The sequence below is a fragment of the Peromyscus eremicus genome, chromosome 15 (genome assembly GCF_949786415.1).
Source record: "Peromyscus eremicus chromosome 15, PerEre_H2_v1, whole genome shotgun sequence".
NCBI lineage: Eukaryota > Metazoa > Chordata > Mammalia > Rodentia > Cricetidae > Peromyscus > Peromyscus eremicus.
The window spans coordinates 30,770,007-30,782,797 of record NC_081431.1 but is presented as its reverse complement, the minus strand read 5'-3'; the positions used below and the strand labels follow the sequence as shown (position 1 = coordinate 30,782,797).

General features: G+C 40.5%; 1 protein-coding gene and 1 long non-coding RNA gene across 2 annotated transcripts in view; one reads left to right on the top strand and one right to left on the bottom strand.

The window, feature by feature from the left end:
* Scyl3 (SCY1 like pseudokinase 3) overlaps positions 1 to 12,415 on the top strand; it is a 31,222-nt gene extending 18,807 nt beyond the window's left edge. The window contains exons 7-14 of the mRNA XM_059280595.1: positions 880 to 991; positions 3,344 to 3,421; positions 4,307 to 4,446; positions 5,635 to 5,816; positions 6,835 to 7,006; positions 9,359 to 9,520; positions 10,552 to 11,237; positions 12,036 to 12,415. Coding sequence (XP_059136578.1) covers positions 880 to 991; positions 3,344 to 3,421; positions 4,307 to 4,446; positions 5,635 to 5,816; positions 6,835 to 7,006; positions 9,359 to 9,520; positions 10,552 to 11,237; positions 12,036 to 12,092 — 1,589 coding nt within the window. The 3' untranslated portion in view covers positions 12,093 to 12,415. The remainder of the gene's footprint in view (positions 1 to 879; positions 992 to 3,343; positions 3,422 to 4,306; positions 4,447 to 5,634; positions 5,817 to 6,834; positions 7,007 to 9,358; positions 9,521 to 10,551; positions 11,238 to 12,035) is intronic.
* Positions 5,105 to 12,786, bottom strand: LOC131925299 (uncharacterized). The gene is made up of 3 exons (XR_009383211.1): positions 12,246 to 12,786; positions 12,008 to 12,125; positions 5,105 to 5,866 (listed from the first exon to the last, which is right to left on the bottom strand). It is a non-coding gene; the product is annotated as an uncharacterized LOC131925299 (long non-coding RNA).
* Between the last annotated feature and the right edge of the window lie 5 nt (positions 12,787 to 12,791).

Sequence of the window (12,791 nt, the reverse complement as noted above, 5' to 3'; positions counted from 1 at the left end):
GAACAGTGGCTGTCCCCGTCATGTGTGATTGTCTTCTGAGTTCATTATTGAGTTATCTTGTGGAAATAAATGCCCTTAGTAACTGAGATGTAATAGCCTGAATAGTAGAGTAAGACTCCAGTGTTGCCGTTAAATTAATTCCAAAACCAGGCTTAAACTTTCTTTATTCTTCCAACGTCATTACTTTTTTCCTACTATAATTTACTTAGTATTTTTTCTTGCATGCCCTCTTAAAGCCCAGGCTATGTAAAGACAGCTCTCTGCTCCCTTCTGTGTTCTCTAATTGCATGCTTGGCAGCCTGTGTCACTCTCCTGGGATGGACTCTGGGACATTAGTTCTGCACCCATGAAGGTTACTGAGGTGTGTGCCACATTAGATCCTCGTGGCCTGTCTCACTCTGCTGACACTTCAGCAGTGCCAATGTAGCTTCTACCAGGATCCTAAATGTTAGAGAATTAAAGCCGAAGGCTCTACGGCATTGTTGTTCTTTTTTGAACTAACTACTCTCCCATGCGCCTATAATGGTGGCAGATGTGTAGAAGAATTGAAAATATAGGCATTCAGTCGGCTCTGTTGAGAAGGACCTACCCAGGAAAGACCTCCAAACCTGCCCCCTTTTGAAACATCTTTTTGGATCAGAGGTGGATTCAGGAAACGGGAGGCAGTAGAAGGGAGGCACCTGAGGCAGTGTTGACCGTGCCGGCAGGACAGTGCTGCTGCCCAGGAGTCTGGCCTACACGACAGAAGTCATGTAGCAACAGCCGGGGCTTTGTGTGCTTGGGCTTTTACAGGTTGGTTTTTGCTCTCATCAGACTCCAGCTAGAGAGGCCCGGAAAGAGGGAGAAGGCACTGGAACTAACTGTAGCTCTGGATTTCAGTTTCAGCGGATGTTCTCTCCAGCTTCCTACAGACCTTGCACTCAGCTCTGCTGAATCCCATGCCAAAGTGTCGGCCAGCGCTCAGCACCTTACTGTCCCATGATTTCTTCAGGTGAGGGCATCATGTGACGTGCTGGAGAGAGAGAAAAATTGGTTGCCTCTCAGGTTCCTATCACAGAAAGTTTTAGGAATTCTTAGTTGTCATGAAGGAATTATATCCAGATTCATTATATAGATTTTGATTATAAAGCAACGAATCTGTGTGAAGTTGTTTCCAGTTGTATGTTAATTGAGAAAGTAGATAAAAACATGGCCTCCCCTGTGTGCTGTCACTGCATTAGTGGTATGTGTTGGGAGGGAGGCACATTGTGTTACTTCTGGCAGTAGACTTTCCTCTATTCCAGAACATGGAGAAGTCAGTTAGAAGGAAGGCAGAGCACAGTATAAATACTTTCCTGGGTTCACAGATGGTATTGAACTTTCAAGGTTAATTTTAATTATATGTTTTTCATTTCTGTGACCACAGACCTTGTGCCCACAGTAGTTCCATGTCTGTGAACTTTATTAGCAGAGCTCACCTGATGTTTTGTAAACAAAATATCTTTCTGTGTTTGTACTTAGAGAGCTTGGAGGGAAGCACAGCAAAAGATGGCTGTGCGCCCCTACGACAAGCCACCTCTGGAGAGGCACATGTTGGGGTTGATATTGAATTCGTGCCTGCCTATAGTTATCAGGAGTAGAGTTGCCATTTATGTTTCTGAGAAAATATTTTGAACTTTTCCAGTGTAGCAGTTCACCCTCCATTTATTTCTTAAATTGAAAATATAATTGTATACATTTACATTTACAAATCTTACAACAATTATTATTATAAACATGTATTTTCTTGTGTTTGTAGATGATGATTAGAAATACTATATTTCTCATGATATAAAAATCTCTACAAAGATAATTCATTGTAGTAAATTGTTACCACTATGTATAATACAAGTTCTTTAAGAAATGTGTAATAGTATAGAGGGAAGAAAAAAAAAAATCAAAGAGTACTCCAACCCACACTCACACATCGCACTGTTCCATGAGGAGTAAATGTGCCAGAGGCAACAGGATGAAGCAGGCCAACATCCGTCATTGAGGCAGCTGAGGCAGCTCGATTCGATTCAAGACACTTGTCCCTGTGCTTTGCAGCAGAGGAGTGGAAAGAGACTGCTGACTCTTGAATGACATGGGGTTGGAGTGCACAGATCCACTTAGATTTGACATGAATCTTTAAGGTTTAGAAAATTGAAACTGAGACAAATTTCATAGCCTAGAAATATCAAAGGAAGAAACGTGTGATGAACACATAAATGTAGATACTCTATCATTTGGGTCCATGACAAGTATACAAGTTGTCCCTTATAAGAAGTTAAAGTTTATGAACACATACTCATACATTTATAGACCATATATGCTACCATTTGCAGTGAGACATGTAAACAGATGTAAAGATGTAGTATTAAACCATAATTGCAGAAAAACTCATTGGAGCACATCTTGCTGGTATGCTATAGCATTGGGTACCGTCCTGAAACAGCATGTGATACAAAACATTCTAGAAAAGCAGAAAAATAGCTTAGGTAGTACAAAGTGGTTGTTTGAGTTTCTTGTGTATTTTCCACTGTGTTTTACTTCATGCACCATGGAAAAATATGTGTTAGTAGATAGTTTTCATTAAAGCTACTGGTCAACACCAGACTAATGGAAATTAAATTTTGGCGCAGTTAATAGTCACATGGATTTTTATACAGAGGATGTCATGGAAGTCAGTGCCCTAATGATGAGTTATCCAAGGGTCACATGGAGGTGTTAACATGGGAATAGAGTGGTACCTGTGCATGCCATGTAGGCTGCCAAGCTTGTGTGCTTAACTGCCATGCAGTAGCTTCCATATGGTAGGATGTGAGCCATGCTCTCTGGAACAGAACAGTTTACAGGTTTGGGACTATCTGTGGACTCTTCAGAAACTGACCTTGCCTGAGTACAAAACCCAGAAAAATAAGAAAATACCTGTGACTCCTACATAAATTCCATTTCCCAGGTGTTTTCACTTCACCAAAGGAGAAACTTGGGAATCAGCAGCTTCTTTGAAATGGTTACCCCATTTCTTCAAGGATAATCCATTTACCAGTGTCCTGTTACAGTGAAAAATTTGGAAAAGTATGGTCGCTATTGAAGCCTAAAGTACACTAGCATGTGCATTTCCATTTATATCCTCTGGCAGGTGTTTTTGGAGTTATTAAGATATTAGGCTCTTATAGGTTTGTCCCATTGTATTTATCTCATAAGCTACTTTGAGTGTGGTGTATGACACAGAGAACGTTTCTTCATTGAAAATGGTGGTATGGTCTGAGATAATGGCTTCAGTACTTAACATGCCTTTAATCTATTGTCCTGCCATTTTATTTTATTGCATTGCATTTAGAAATGATTTTCTAGAAGTTGTGAATTTCTTGAGAAGCTTGACATTAAAGAGTGAAGATGAAAAAACTGAATTTTTCAAGTAAGTTCAGAAAAAAACTTCACTAACTTGAATTAAACCTACGTGAGCATGTCAGTGATCCAGGGATGACAGACTTCTGCCTTCACAGTGGTTATTAAGCTTTCCTACATGTCATATTTTCCACTGTGCCTGGGATGGACTGTACTGGTAATGCAGCCATAGCTAGACTGGTAACTGAAATGTAAAGATGAGTGCAAGTCTTGCTTTGCTGGGAGGGAGGTCATTAGAAAAACAACAGGAGTGAACACACAAAGGTAAGACCCGCTGTGATTGGTGTAGCAAATGGCAAGCACTAGAATCCTGCTGGAGGGCAGACTCCAAAACAAGGACAGGAAAGAGGTGGCCCTCGAATAGCAAGGCAGAGTATTGTAGGTAGTGGACTTCTTGCCTGGAAGCCACGGAGGGAGTGAAGGTAACCTAACCATGGGATAGCTAGAGCTCTCTTTACTGATCATTCTGTTCAGAGGCAGACTTAGGTCACATGAGGCTTGTGTTGGTTAGTATATAGTGGTTCAGTCAGCAGGTAAGAAGGTGATGTAAGAGCATTGATGGACCAGTGAAGGAGACACTGAGATAAGAAAGATGTAAAAGATAAAGCTGGGAGGTTTATAGGCTGAGGAAAGAACCTGTAGGCAGTGGAGCACTTAGAATTGCAAGAAAGCTGGAGACTGAGCAAGTGGGTGGGAGAGAAGGAGGATGGCCATGTATTAACGCTAAGCATGTAACAAGCAAAAGTAAAAGAGCAAACAGCCAGTAGCAGTTAGACAGAAGCAGCACATGGCTAGCAGAACACCATCAAGTCAGGTGATTAGCACATCTAGCAGAGAACAGAGGACACATCACCAGACTGGAGGCCAACAGCATCTCTTCTTCATCTGTCCTCAGATTTCTGCTGGACAGAGTGAGCTGCTTGTCAGAAGAATTAATAGCTTCAAGATTGGTGCCTCTTTTGCTTAACCAGTTGGTGTTTGCTGAGCCAGTGGCTGTTAAGAGTTTTCTTCCCTATCTCCTTGGCCCTAAAAAAGGTGAATTTTTTTCTAGTGTTATTAGTTATTAAGGAGTTTGGCAATTATTTGTCCATTTTTTGAGTGGGGTAACATTGCAGTATTCTAAAGTTAATGTTGGCACAGAACAGCTACTCCTCCCTAATATGATAGCTTGAATTCCAACTCAGGTACCAAAGCCCATGGGTAAATATGGAACATCTTACATCTTCCTGGAGAGTCATATTTACTGCCGTAAGCGGTTACACACACACACACACACACACACAAATGCAGTGTGGTGCATATATGAACTTTTAATGGGTTAAGGCATGTTTTCAGGTTATCTTTTCAGTGATCCTTAGGCCTGTGCTTCCTAAGTTACTGAAAGCAACCCATGTTGTATTTTTAGTTAAAAAGGTTAAAAATCTCCAAGGTCACTTTGTTTCTTATAACTGTGGGTTTTTGAAACATTATAAGATTTACAAGATGATAGTCTTTAGATGGTAACACATCAGATTAGAGAATGCATTTTTAATATACTAAAGAATTTAGAGTTAGGCTGGGTCCTGCTTTAAGAATTCATTTTCTTAATTAATTTTTTTAAATTCAGTTTTATGTGTATGAGTGTTTTACATACCTGTAGGCATGTGCCTTACACGCATGCCTGGTCCCCATAAAAGACATAAGAGGGCACTGGATCCACTGAAACTGGAGTTAGGAAGGAATGGTTGTAAGCCACCATGAGTCCTGGGACCTGAACCTGGGTCCTCTGCATTCGCCATTATTCTTAACCAAAGAGCCATCTCTTCTGCCCGCCCCCAGAGTTCATTTTCTTAAATGGTGCCATTCTAACGGATACTATGGGTAGTTATTTCAGTTTAGACTTGCACTTTACCTCTGGATTGAACATATTTACTTTAGTTTTGAATTTTCCCTTATAGCTTTCCATCCTCACTGTGGATTTGAGGGAGAACCCATGAATCACCTCAGTGTTCTTTAAAGATCATACTTGATCCACTAACCAGGAACAGACAGGATGCAGAGAGCACTTGAGACAGTAAAGCCTTCAAGTAATTTTGAATCCACATAAGAAATTCCTTTAGCTCGGGGCTTACAATTGTAGACAACTACATAAGATATGTGTAAAATTCTGGACTCAGCTGACAAATTATGTTCTTTACCCTTTTCACTGAATGACTGTTGTCTGTGCCCTCTGATTTGGGGTAGAGAATGCAGGAGAGACTCCTTGCTTGCTCTCGCCAGCACTGTTCCAGTCACGGGTGATCCCTGTGCTTCTCCAGCTGTTTGAGGTCCATGAGGAGCATGTGAGGATGGTGTTACTGTCCCACATTGAAGCCTACGTGGAGCACTTCACTCAGGAACAGCTGAAGAAAGTCATCTTGCCACAGGTCAGGACCAAGCTGGCAGTGGGATGATGAGAGTGCACAGAGTGCTGCCACTTCAGGGAATGAAGGAGGGACAAGGTTTTCAGAAAGCCTTGAGACAGCAGCTGAGTTTAAAAGTTGCTAGAATATAAAGGGGTGAAATTATATTTTCATTCCAGTCTTCTTGGCAAATTAAATAACATAAGATGTTTAGTCTTAATCTGTGAGCAACTATGATCCTGTTTGCTACTCTTGGAGATAAATGAATGACAAGACAAAAAGGCCTAAGCAGACCCATGGCCCTTCACTAGCATTTGCGGAATGATAATTACATTATGGTAATTGCCACGGAGAGAACACGAGATTGTTATCAGTGGTTTTCAACCTGTTTACCCACCATAGGAAATGTTAGGATTTGCTCAACCAAGGTTTGTAATCATTTTTTATGTCATAAATTATCAGAGCTGGGTGTGGTAGTGCACACTTTTAATCCCAGCACTCAGGAGGCAGTGGCATGCAGATCTCAGAGTTCAAGGCTAGCCTGGTCTACAGACCAAGTTCCAGGACAGCTATGGCTGTTACACAAAGAAACCATCTCAAAAAAAAAAAAAAAAAATTATCACAGTGGCATGGATCAAAATGACAAAAATTTATCAGGAGCTCTGGAGAACTAAAGTGTGAAATCAAGGTGCAGCTGCTTCCGAGGGCCTGCATACAAGCCTTGATACTCCCAGAAGCAGTACTTAGTATATGTTGTTGGGCAGTTGTTTCAGGCAGTCCACACCCATTTTCATGGAGCCTTTGCTCTGGGGCTGGCTCATAATTTGGCTATTTAGGAGTCAGGAGGTAGGGGTGGCAAGCCATGATATATTGGGAGGGCAAAGTATTGTTTCTTTCCCATAGTTAGTTGGAAAACTGCTGACTTAGAAATGTTCAGGAAAATATCATTCATTTAAAGAAGGACTATGGCTGTAGGCCAGTTGCTCCTTTCCAGGAGAGAAAGATAGTGGTTGTCTATACTCATCACTAGTTCTGCTCCTAGGTATTACTGGGCCTTCGTGATACCAGCAATTCCATTGTGGCAATTACTCTTCGTAGCCTGGCGGTGCTGGTATCTCTGCTTGGACCAGAAGTGGTGGTGGGAGGAGAAAGAACCAAGATCTTTAAGCGCACTGCTCCAAGTTTTACCAAAACTAGTGACCTTTCCCCTGAAGGTAAGATTAAACATTATTTTATTAGGTTTTTATGATGATGATACAGGTTTTATGTTGAGGTCAAGAAACATGAGGAAAGTTATGTTTCCCTTTTCAAATTCCTCATAGTGGGTACAAGGTGACCTTTAATGGTTCAGTAGGAATCCTTTTTTTGTAAGCCCACAAAGGGACACAGATTTTTTTTTTACATACTTAACATATGTGTTTTTTATAAGATTATATTTAATGATGCTGTGCACAAGTCTAAAGCTTATTTTCATGTATTGCATATTAAAGATGTGTTTCCAGGCCAATACATAAAAACCTACCTCACTTTTACACCTAATACTTCCCTGAATCCAATTCAATTATTTATAGCCATAGCTGTTGTATCCACTGCTAGACTTTTGACCAGTGTATAAACTGTAGTACCATAAATACCCTTACACATGCATCTTTCTTATGTGGGGTTCCACTGCTATAAGATAGTCTCAGGAGACTATGTGGGTCAGACGGTATATTTGAATTTTAGTCGGGACTATTAAAGACTGTTGTTCTTTTTAATACTTAAGTTCTTTTGACTTTGTTGGACTTTGGGTAAAAGCTGTTTTTGCATACTTCAGGAAATCTCACTGTACTCTATGTGGGAGGTAGAACGAGAATTTTGTATCAACAATGTCATTGCCTTTTTGCTACTTTGTATGACCTTGAATATTGAATATGACCATGATTTCATTACAAAATTCTGGTCTCTCTCGTGCAGTTCTTTGGCTTGTAGTGCTAGGCCCTGAGGGCTGAGGGTGAAGAAGAGAGAGGTGCTATAGAGAGCTGAAGCCTTATAATGACAGTTGACTCCCCTTACCCTAGCTTTAAGGTAGGGGAAATATTCAGCTGTAATTTTACTAAATCTTTCTGATCAATATCCAGTCTTGAATATAAGCTTTCTGGTAAACTATTAAAGACAGCTACTTTCCTCACTCAAGGTCAAATATCCATAGCATAAGTTATTTTAATTATTTTCAATATATAGTTTTGTGGTATTAAGTCATTAATATTGTTTGTTCGGCTTGTACTCTTACTAGCCTTTTATTCTTAAAAGTTAGAATCAAGGTCTTAGATTTTAAGGACTGTAACTTACCAAGGTTTCCTAAAGATTTTATCTATGTAATGCTTCATAGTTGTGTCCCATCACCACAGATTCAGTGGACCCAACCTTATCAAATGCCCCCTGGGTACCTGCCCCGAGGAGATTTCTCCCAGAGTCTGGAAGATGCTTAAAAGCAGCGGGATTCTAATCTGAGGGATATCAAATGAATCTGCATACACCAAGCTCTTTCAGTCCATTCACTTTATTGTTCTAAGTTAATTCCCTGATCTCTTTGTTGTCTAAGTCTACAGTGTCTTTTCACCTCTCATCCTTCTCTTCCCTGATTTCCCATATTTCTAACAGGAGACTCCTTGCAATCCTGAGAAAAGTTTCAAAACCCTCAAGGTCATATAGCACATTCCTAGAATAGATAAGGAGCAGAGCCATTACCATGGTAAAGCAAGGTTCCAAGGTCTCAGGAGGGGGCGCAGTGCCCAGTGCAACAAACTCTGAGACATAGCTTTTTATCAGCAGACTTGGCAAGTGAAGAATTGGCAGGCTTTTCTTAGGGTGCTTTGTGTTAGTATCCTTGGTGAGACACCTACAACTCCAACTTTGGAAAGTTTTAAACTTACCTTTAGTATAGTTTGAACTTGCTCTGATGTAAAAATGAGCTAAATGCATGCAGTTTGTGTTAGACTGAGGAGCGATTATTATTTTCTGTGTTAGTCCGAGCAGAGGGAACAAAGCAAGCTTTAAGGGTCTACAGTCTCATGGGACAATGGATCTGGCTATGAAGCATATCCTAGTATATTTTCTATATATCAAAATTGAGACAGCTAAATGAAAAGCCATTTTCCTGGTCATCCACAGATATATGTGCCCATATGACAGAGATGTAATTATGAGATTACATATATACATTTTGTGAAAATGCATGGGTAAAGGGAAGCTATTATTGCACAAGAAGTTTACAATAAGAAACAGCCAATTCATTCAAAAAGCAGTAACTCCAAAATGCCCTGGGTGGTTTCCCTTGGTTCTGATAGGTTGACCTTCTGAACATTAGTTGTCATCTGCTGTATACTCCCATGGCCTTTTGCTACCAGAGGCTCTCAATATAACCTGTCTTAAACCTTCAGAGCTAGGCAACCCATTTAATAATAGGTTTTGGTCAAATAGTTGATGTTCTTTTATCAGTGCTACAGAGACCCATTTCCCTTGACTGTTGCTCACCAATCAAGTGCTAGATCAGTAAGTCTATCCGCTTCCTTCCCTTTCTTCAGGTTCTCCCATGCATGTTGTCTGCAGCCAGCAGAGTCAGATCTCACAAGTCTTGGAGAACCCCTCTTCTAATGCATTCCCTAAATGGCTGTTTTCTGGCAACATGCCCATCAACAGCAAGAAGCACATACAGGAAGAGTGTTACAGTACTCTTTTACAAACAGGTAAGAATTTTAACTGAGCTTCCCGTTGCTTCAATCTATTCCTGAGAATATTAAGCTTAAATTTTGAAAATCAAGTGCACTTTGGAGTTCCTCTATGCTTCTCTTTTTACCTCTCCAAACTATTGGTTATATACCTAACCTTTCCACATAATGAGTTAACATTACTTGAATTCATTTTTTATCAGATACTTCGGTATTTTTATGTCTTCTGCATCATAATGTACCAAAAATGAGTTCTGAAGATATAGTGAAAAATGTTGTGTAAATAAGTTTGGGGAAGTGGTAGCAGACAGAGTAAGCCTAGATTTCTTAGCACTTTGATGACATTTGAGAAAATCTGTTTCAGACTTATTTGGGGGCCGGAAAGATGGCTCAGCAGTTCAAAGAACAAATTACTCTTGCAAGAGACACAAGTTCAGTTCCCAGCACTGGCCTCTAACTCCAGCTCCAGGACATCCAATGCTTCTGTCCTCTGTGGGCACTGCACTCACCTGTGTATACCCCCCCCCCCCACAGACAAACACATAATTAACAATGAATCTTTGAAAAAATAAAATGGACTGGGAAGATGACTCAGGAAGTAAAAGCACTTGTGAAAAGCTAATAACCCAAGTTCAATTTTGGGAACCCACATAAAGTAGAACCAAATGCATGATTGTCCTTTGCCTCCATACCTGCACTATGGCATTCATGCACCCAGAATGTAGCGGGGGAGACCTCCACAGTGAATAATTTTTTAAAACTTACTTGAGCACACATTTTTAGATGTAATTACAACCTCAAGGGTAAGAATGCATCTGTACTTATTTACAGAGACTTACGCCAATGAGTGTTTGGATATTTAGTCAAAGGTCTAACAATTAGTTATTTATGACATGCTACGCTTGAGTTACATGTATTTGGAGATTTTATATGGCATCTTTGTTTGCCTAACTTTTGCTAGTGTGCATGGATATTTCTAAATAATTAGACCTCTACTTATTTGCTTGCTCTTAACATTTTATGAGACTAATTCTTGCATGTGCCCATAGGTGATCAGTTTTCTCACTCTATTAAACTCCCTATGAATGGAATCTCAGATGTGAAAAACACTTCAGAGGACAATGGAAACTTCCCAGCAGGTTCTAGTAGTAAGCCTGAGGAGTGGCCTGACTGGAGTGAGCCTGAGGAGCCTGAACACCAAACTGCCAATATTCACATACGGCCCCAAGAACCCTGTGATGTAGCAGAGTCCCGGCACACGAATCTGAACACAGAGGAGTCGTCCTGGGACGACTGTGAGTCATCTAGCTTTGGTACTGAAGGAAACACAGTGGCTGGAACCTCTGCTGCCATGTCTGTTACCTCAGGGGAGCAGAAGCCTCCTGCAGCTTTGCTTCCTCTCACTCAGGAGTCGAAGCCTTTGAAATCTAGTCCTTCCTCAAAGACCAATCATATACAGCGTGGGGAAGTCAAACCACCAGATGGAGCCCAAGAACGACCACTTAAGGTTCGGTCAGAACTTGGTTTAGGAGAAGAGTTTACCATACAAGTCAAAAAGAAGCCAGTACAAGATCCTGAGTTGGACTGGTTTGCAGATATGATCCCAGAAATTAAGCCTTCAGGTACTTTGCTTATTTTCCCTGAACTGAGGACAGAAGTGATGGTCCCTGACAAGGATAACATCTCACCAGTGATGCAGTTTTCCTCAAAATTTGCTGCAACAGAAATGACTGAGGTGAGTTTATTCTTTGTACCAAATGTGCTAGTCAGGGTTTCCTTGCATGTCCTAGTTAACAATAAACAAGTAGTTTTCTCATGAAGGTAATATACACAGCTGGTTAAAATGATCAAATTAAACCTAGAATCAACAATGCCAGTTCCTAGAAATGGTTTATTTTCATGGTGCTGCAAAAAAAAAAAAAAAAAAGGGACTAATCCCTCAGGCATGTCCAACCTATTGACATGACACAGTATTGTCATCTACAAAGTTCCTGGTTCAAAACTGTTCAAAAAATCAAATTAACAAACTAAAATCTTGGTTTGAGAGATGACTCTGTGGTTAGCAGTACTGGCTATTCTTCTAGAGGACCCAGGTTTGATTCCCTCATGATGCCTCATAACTGTCTGCCACTCCTGTTCCAGGAGGTTCAATCACTCTCTGACCTCTACAGGCACCAGGCACACAAGTGGTGCATAGAAATGCATACACATCAAATAAAAATAAATCTTTAAAAGAAATCTCATTTTAAATCGTTTGTGTTGTGCCTTGTGTATGGCTGTCCTTGGCCATGCCTGGCCTGCGCATGAGTAACTCCTTGACTTGGGAAAAGAATCTGACCGATTTTACTGGACTGCACAGTTATTTTCCACTGGGTATGGGATGTAACATTACAACCAACACAATCTCGCTTTAACTTTGGTTAGTTTTATCTTATTGTGAAGCAGTCTCTTCTGACATAAACAAATGGGTCATTTTTGAATGCTTGGTGTATATAATCTGCCTACTTCAGATAGCTGGTGTGTTCTGTTGCAGGGAGAGGCAGAAGGCTGGGAAGAAGAAGAGCTGAGCTGGGAAGATAACAACTGGTGACTATGAGGAAGAGCTTAAACTTCAGGAATAATTCTAAAAGAAAAGAAGTAATACCTCAGAGCAAGCTGCATGGATGTAAAACCCCAAAGCAGCTTGTGTTCCCCGTACCAGAAGCTCTTTTTGCAGTCTGTGCCAACTCAAGCTGAGACCAACCTCCAGTTGCTGACTAAGCCCTGGGTGGCAGAAAGCTCAGTGCCGGATTCTAGGAAGAAGAGCCTGTGTGCACTTGACCGAGGCCAGTTCCCATGCAAAGTAAGTAGCTAAGAAGTGCTTTTTCCAGGACAATTCTGGAAGTAAAGAAAATAAAAAATTCAAGCTGGTAAGCTTAATTTTGTGCCATTTCTTTAAAAGTAAAAAGCTCTATTGTGAAATAATGACTTACTGAAAAAAAGACTCTAGCTGTAAATTATAACTTCAAACTGCTAAGGTTCTTTAAGCAGCTTATTTATTTGTTTACAGTTTATCATCTGAGTAAAAGAAGGTCCCTCCTTTGGACCTAGGCAGTTACTGTTTCACCTGTATTACACTGTACCAAAGTTCTCAATGAGAAATATCCCCCCCCTCTTGTTCTCTATGTCAAATAAAGATTATTTTCACATTTATAAAAGTTTTATATGTGCAATGAAAATGTACAAACATAATTTACATTCGTAATTTCATTTACAAAACAGCCAGGCAAGGCAGCTGATAAAGACTCAG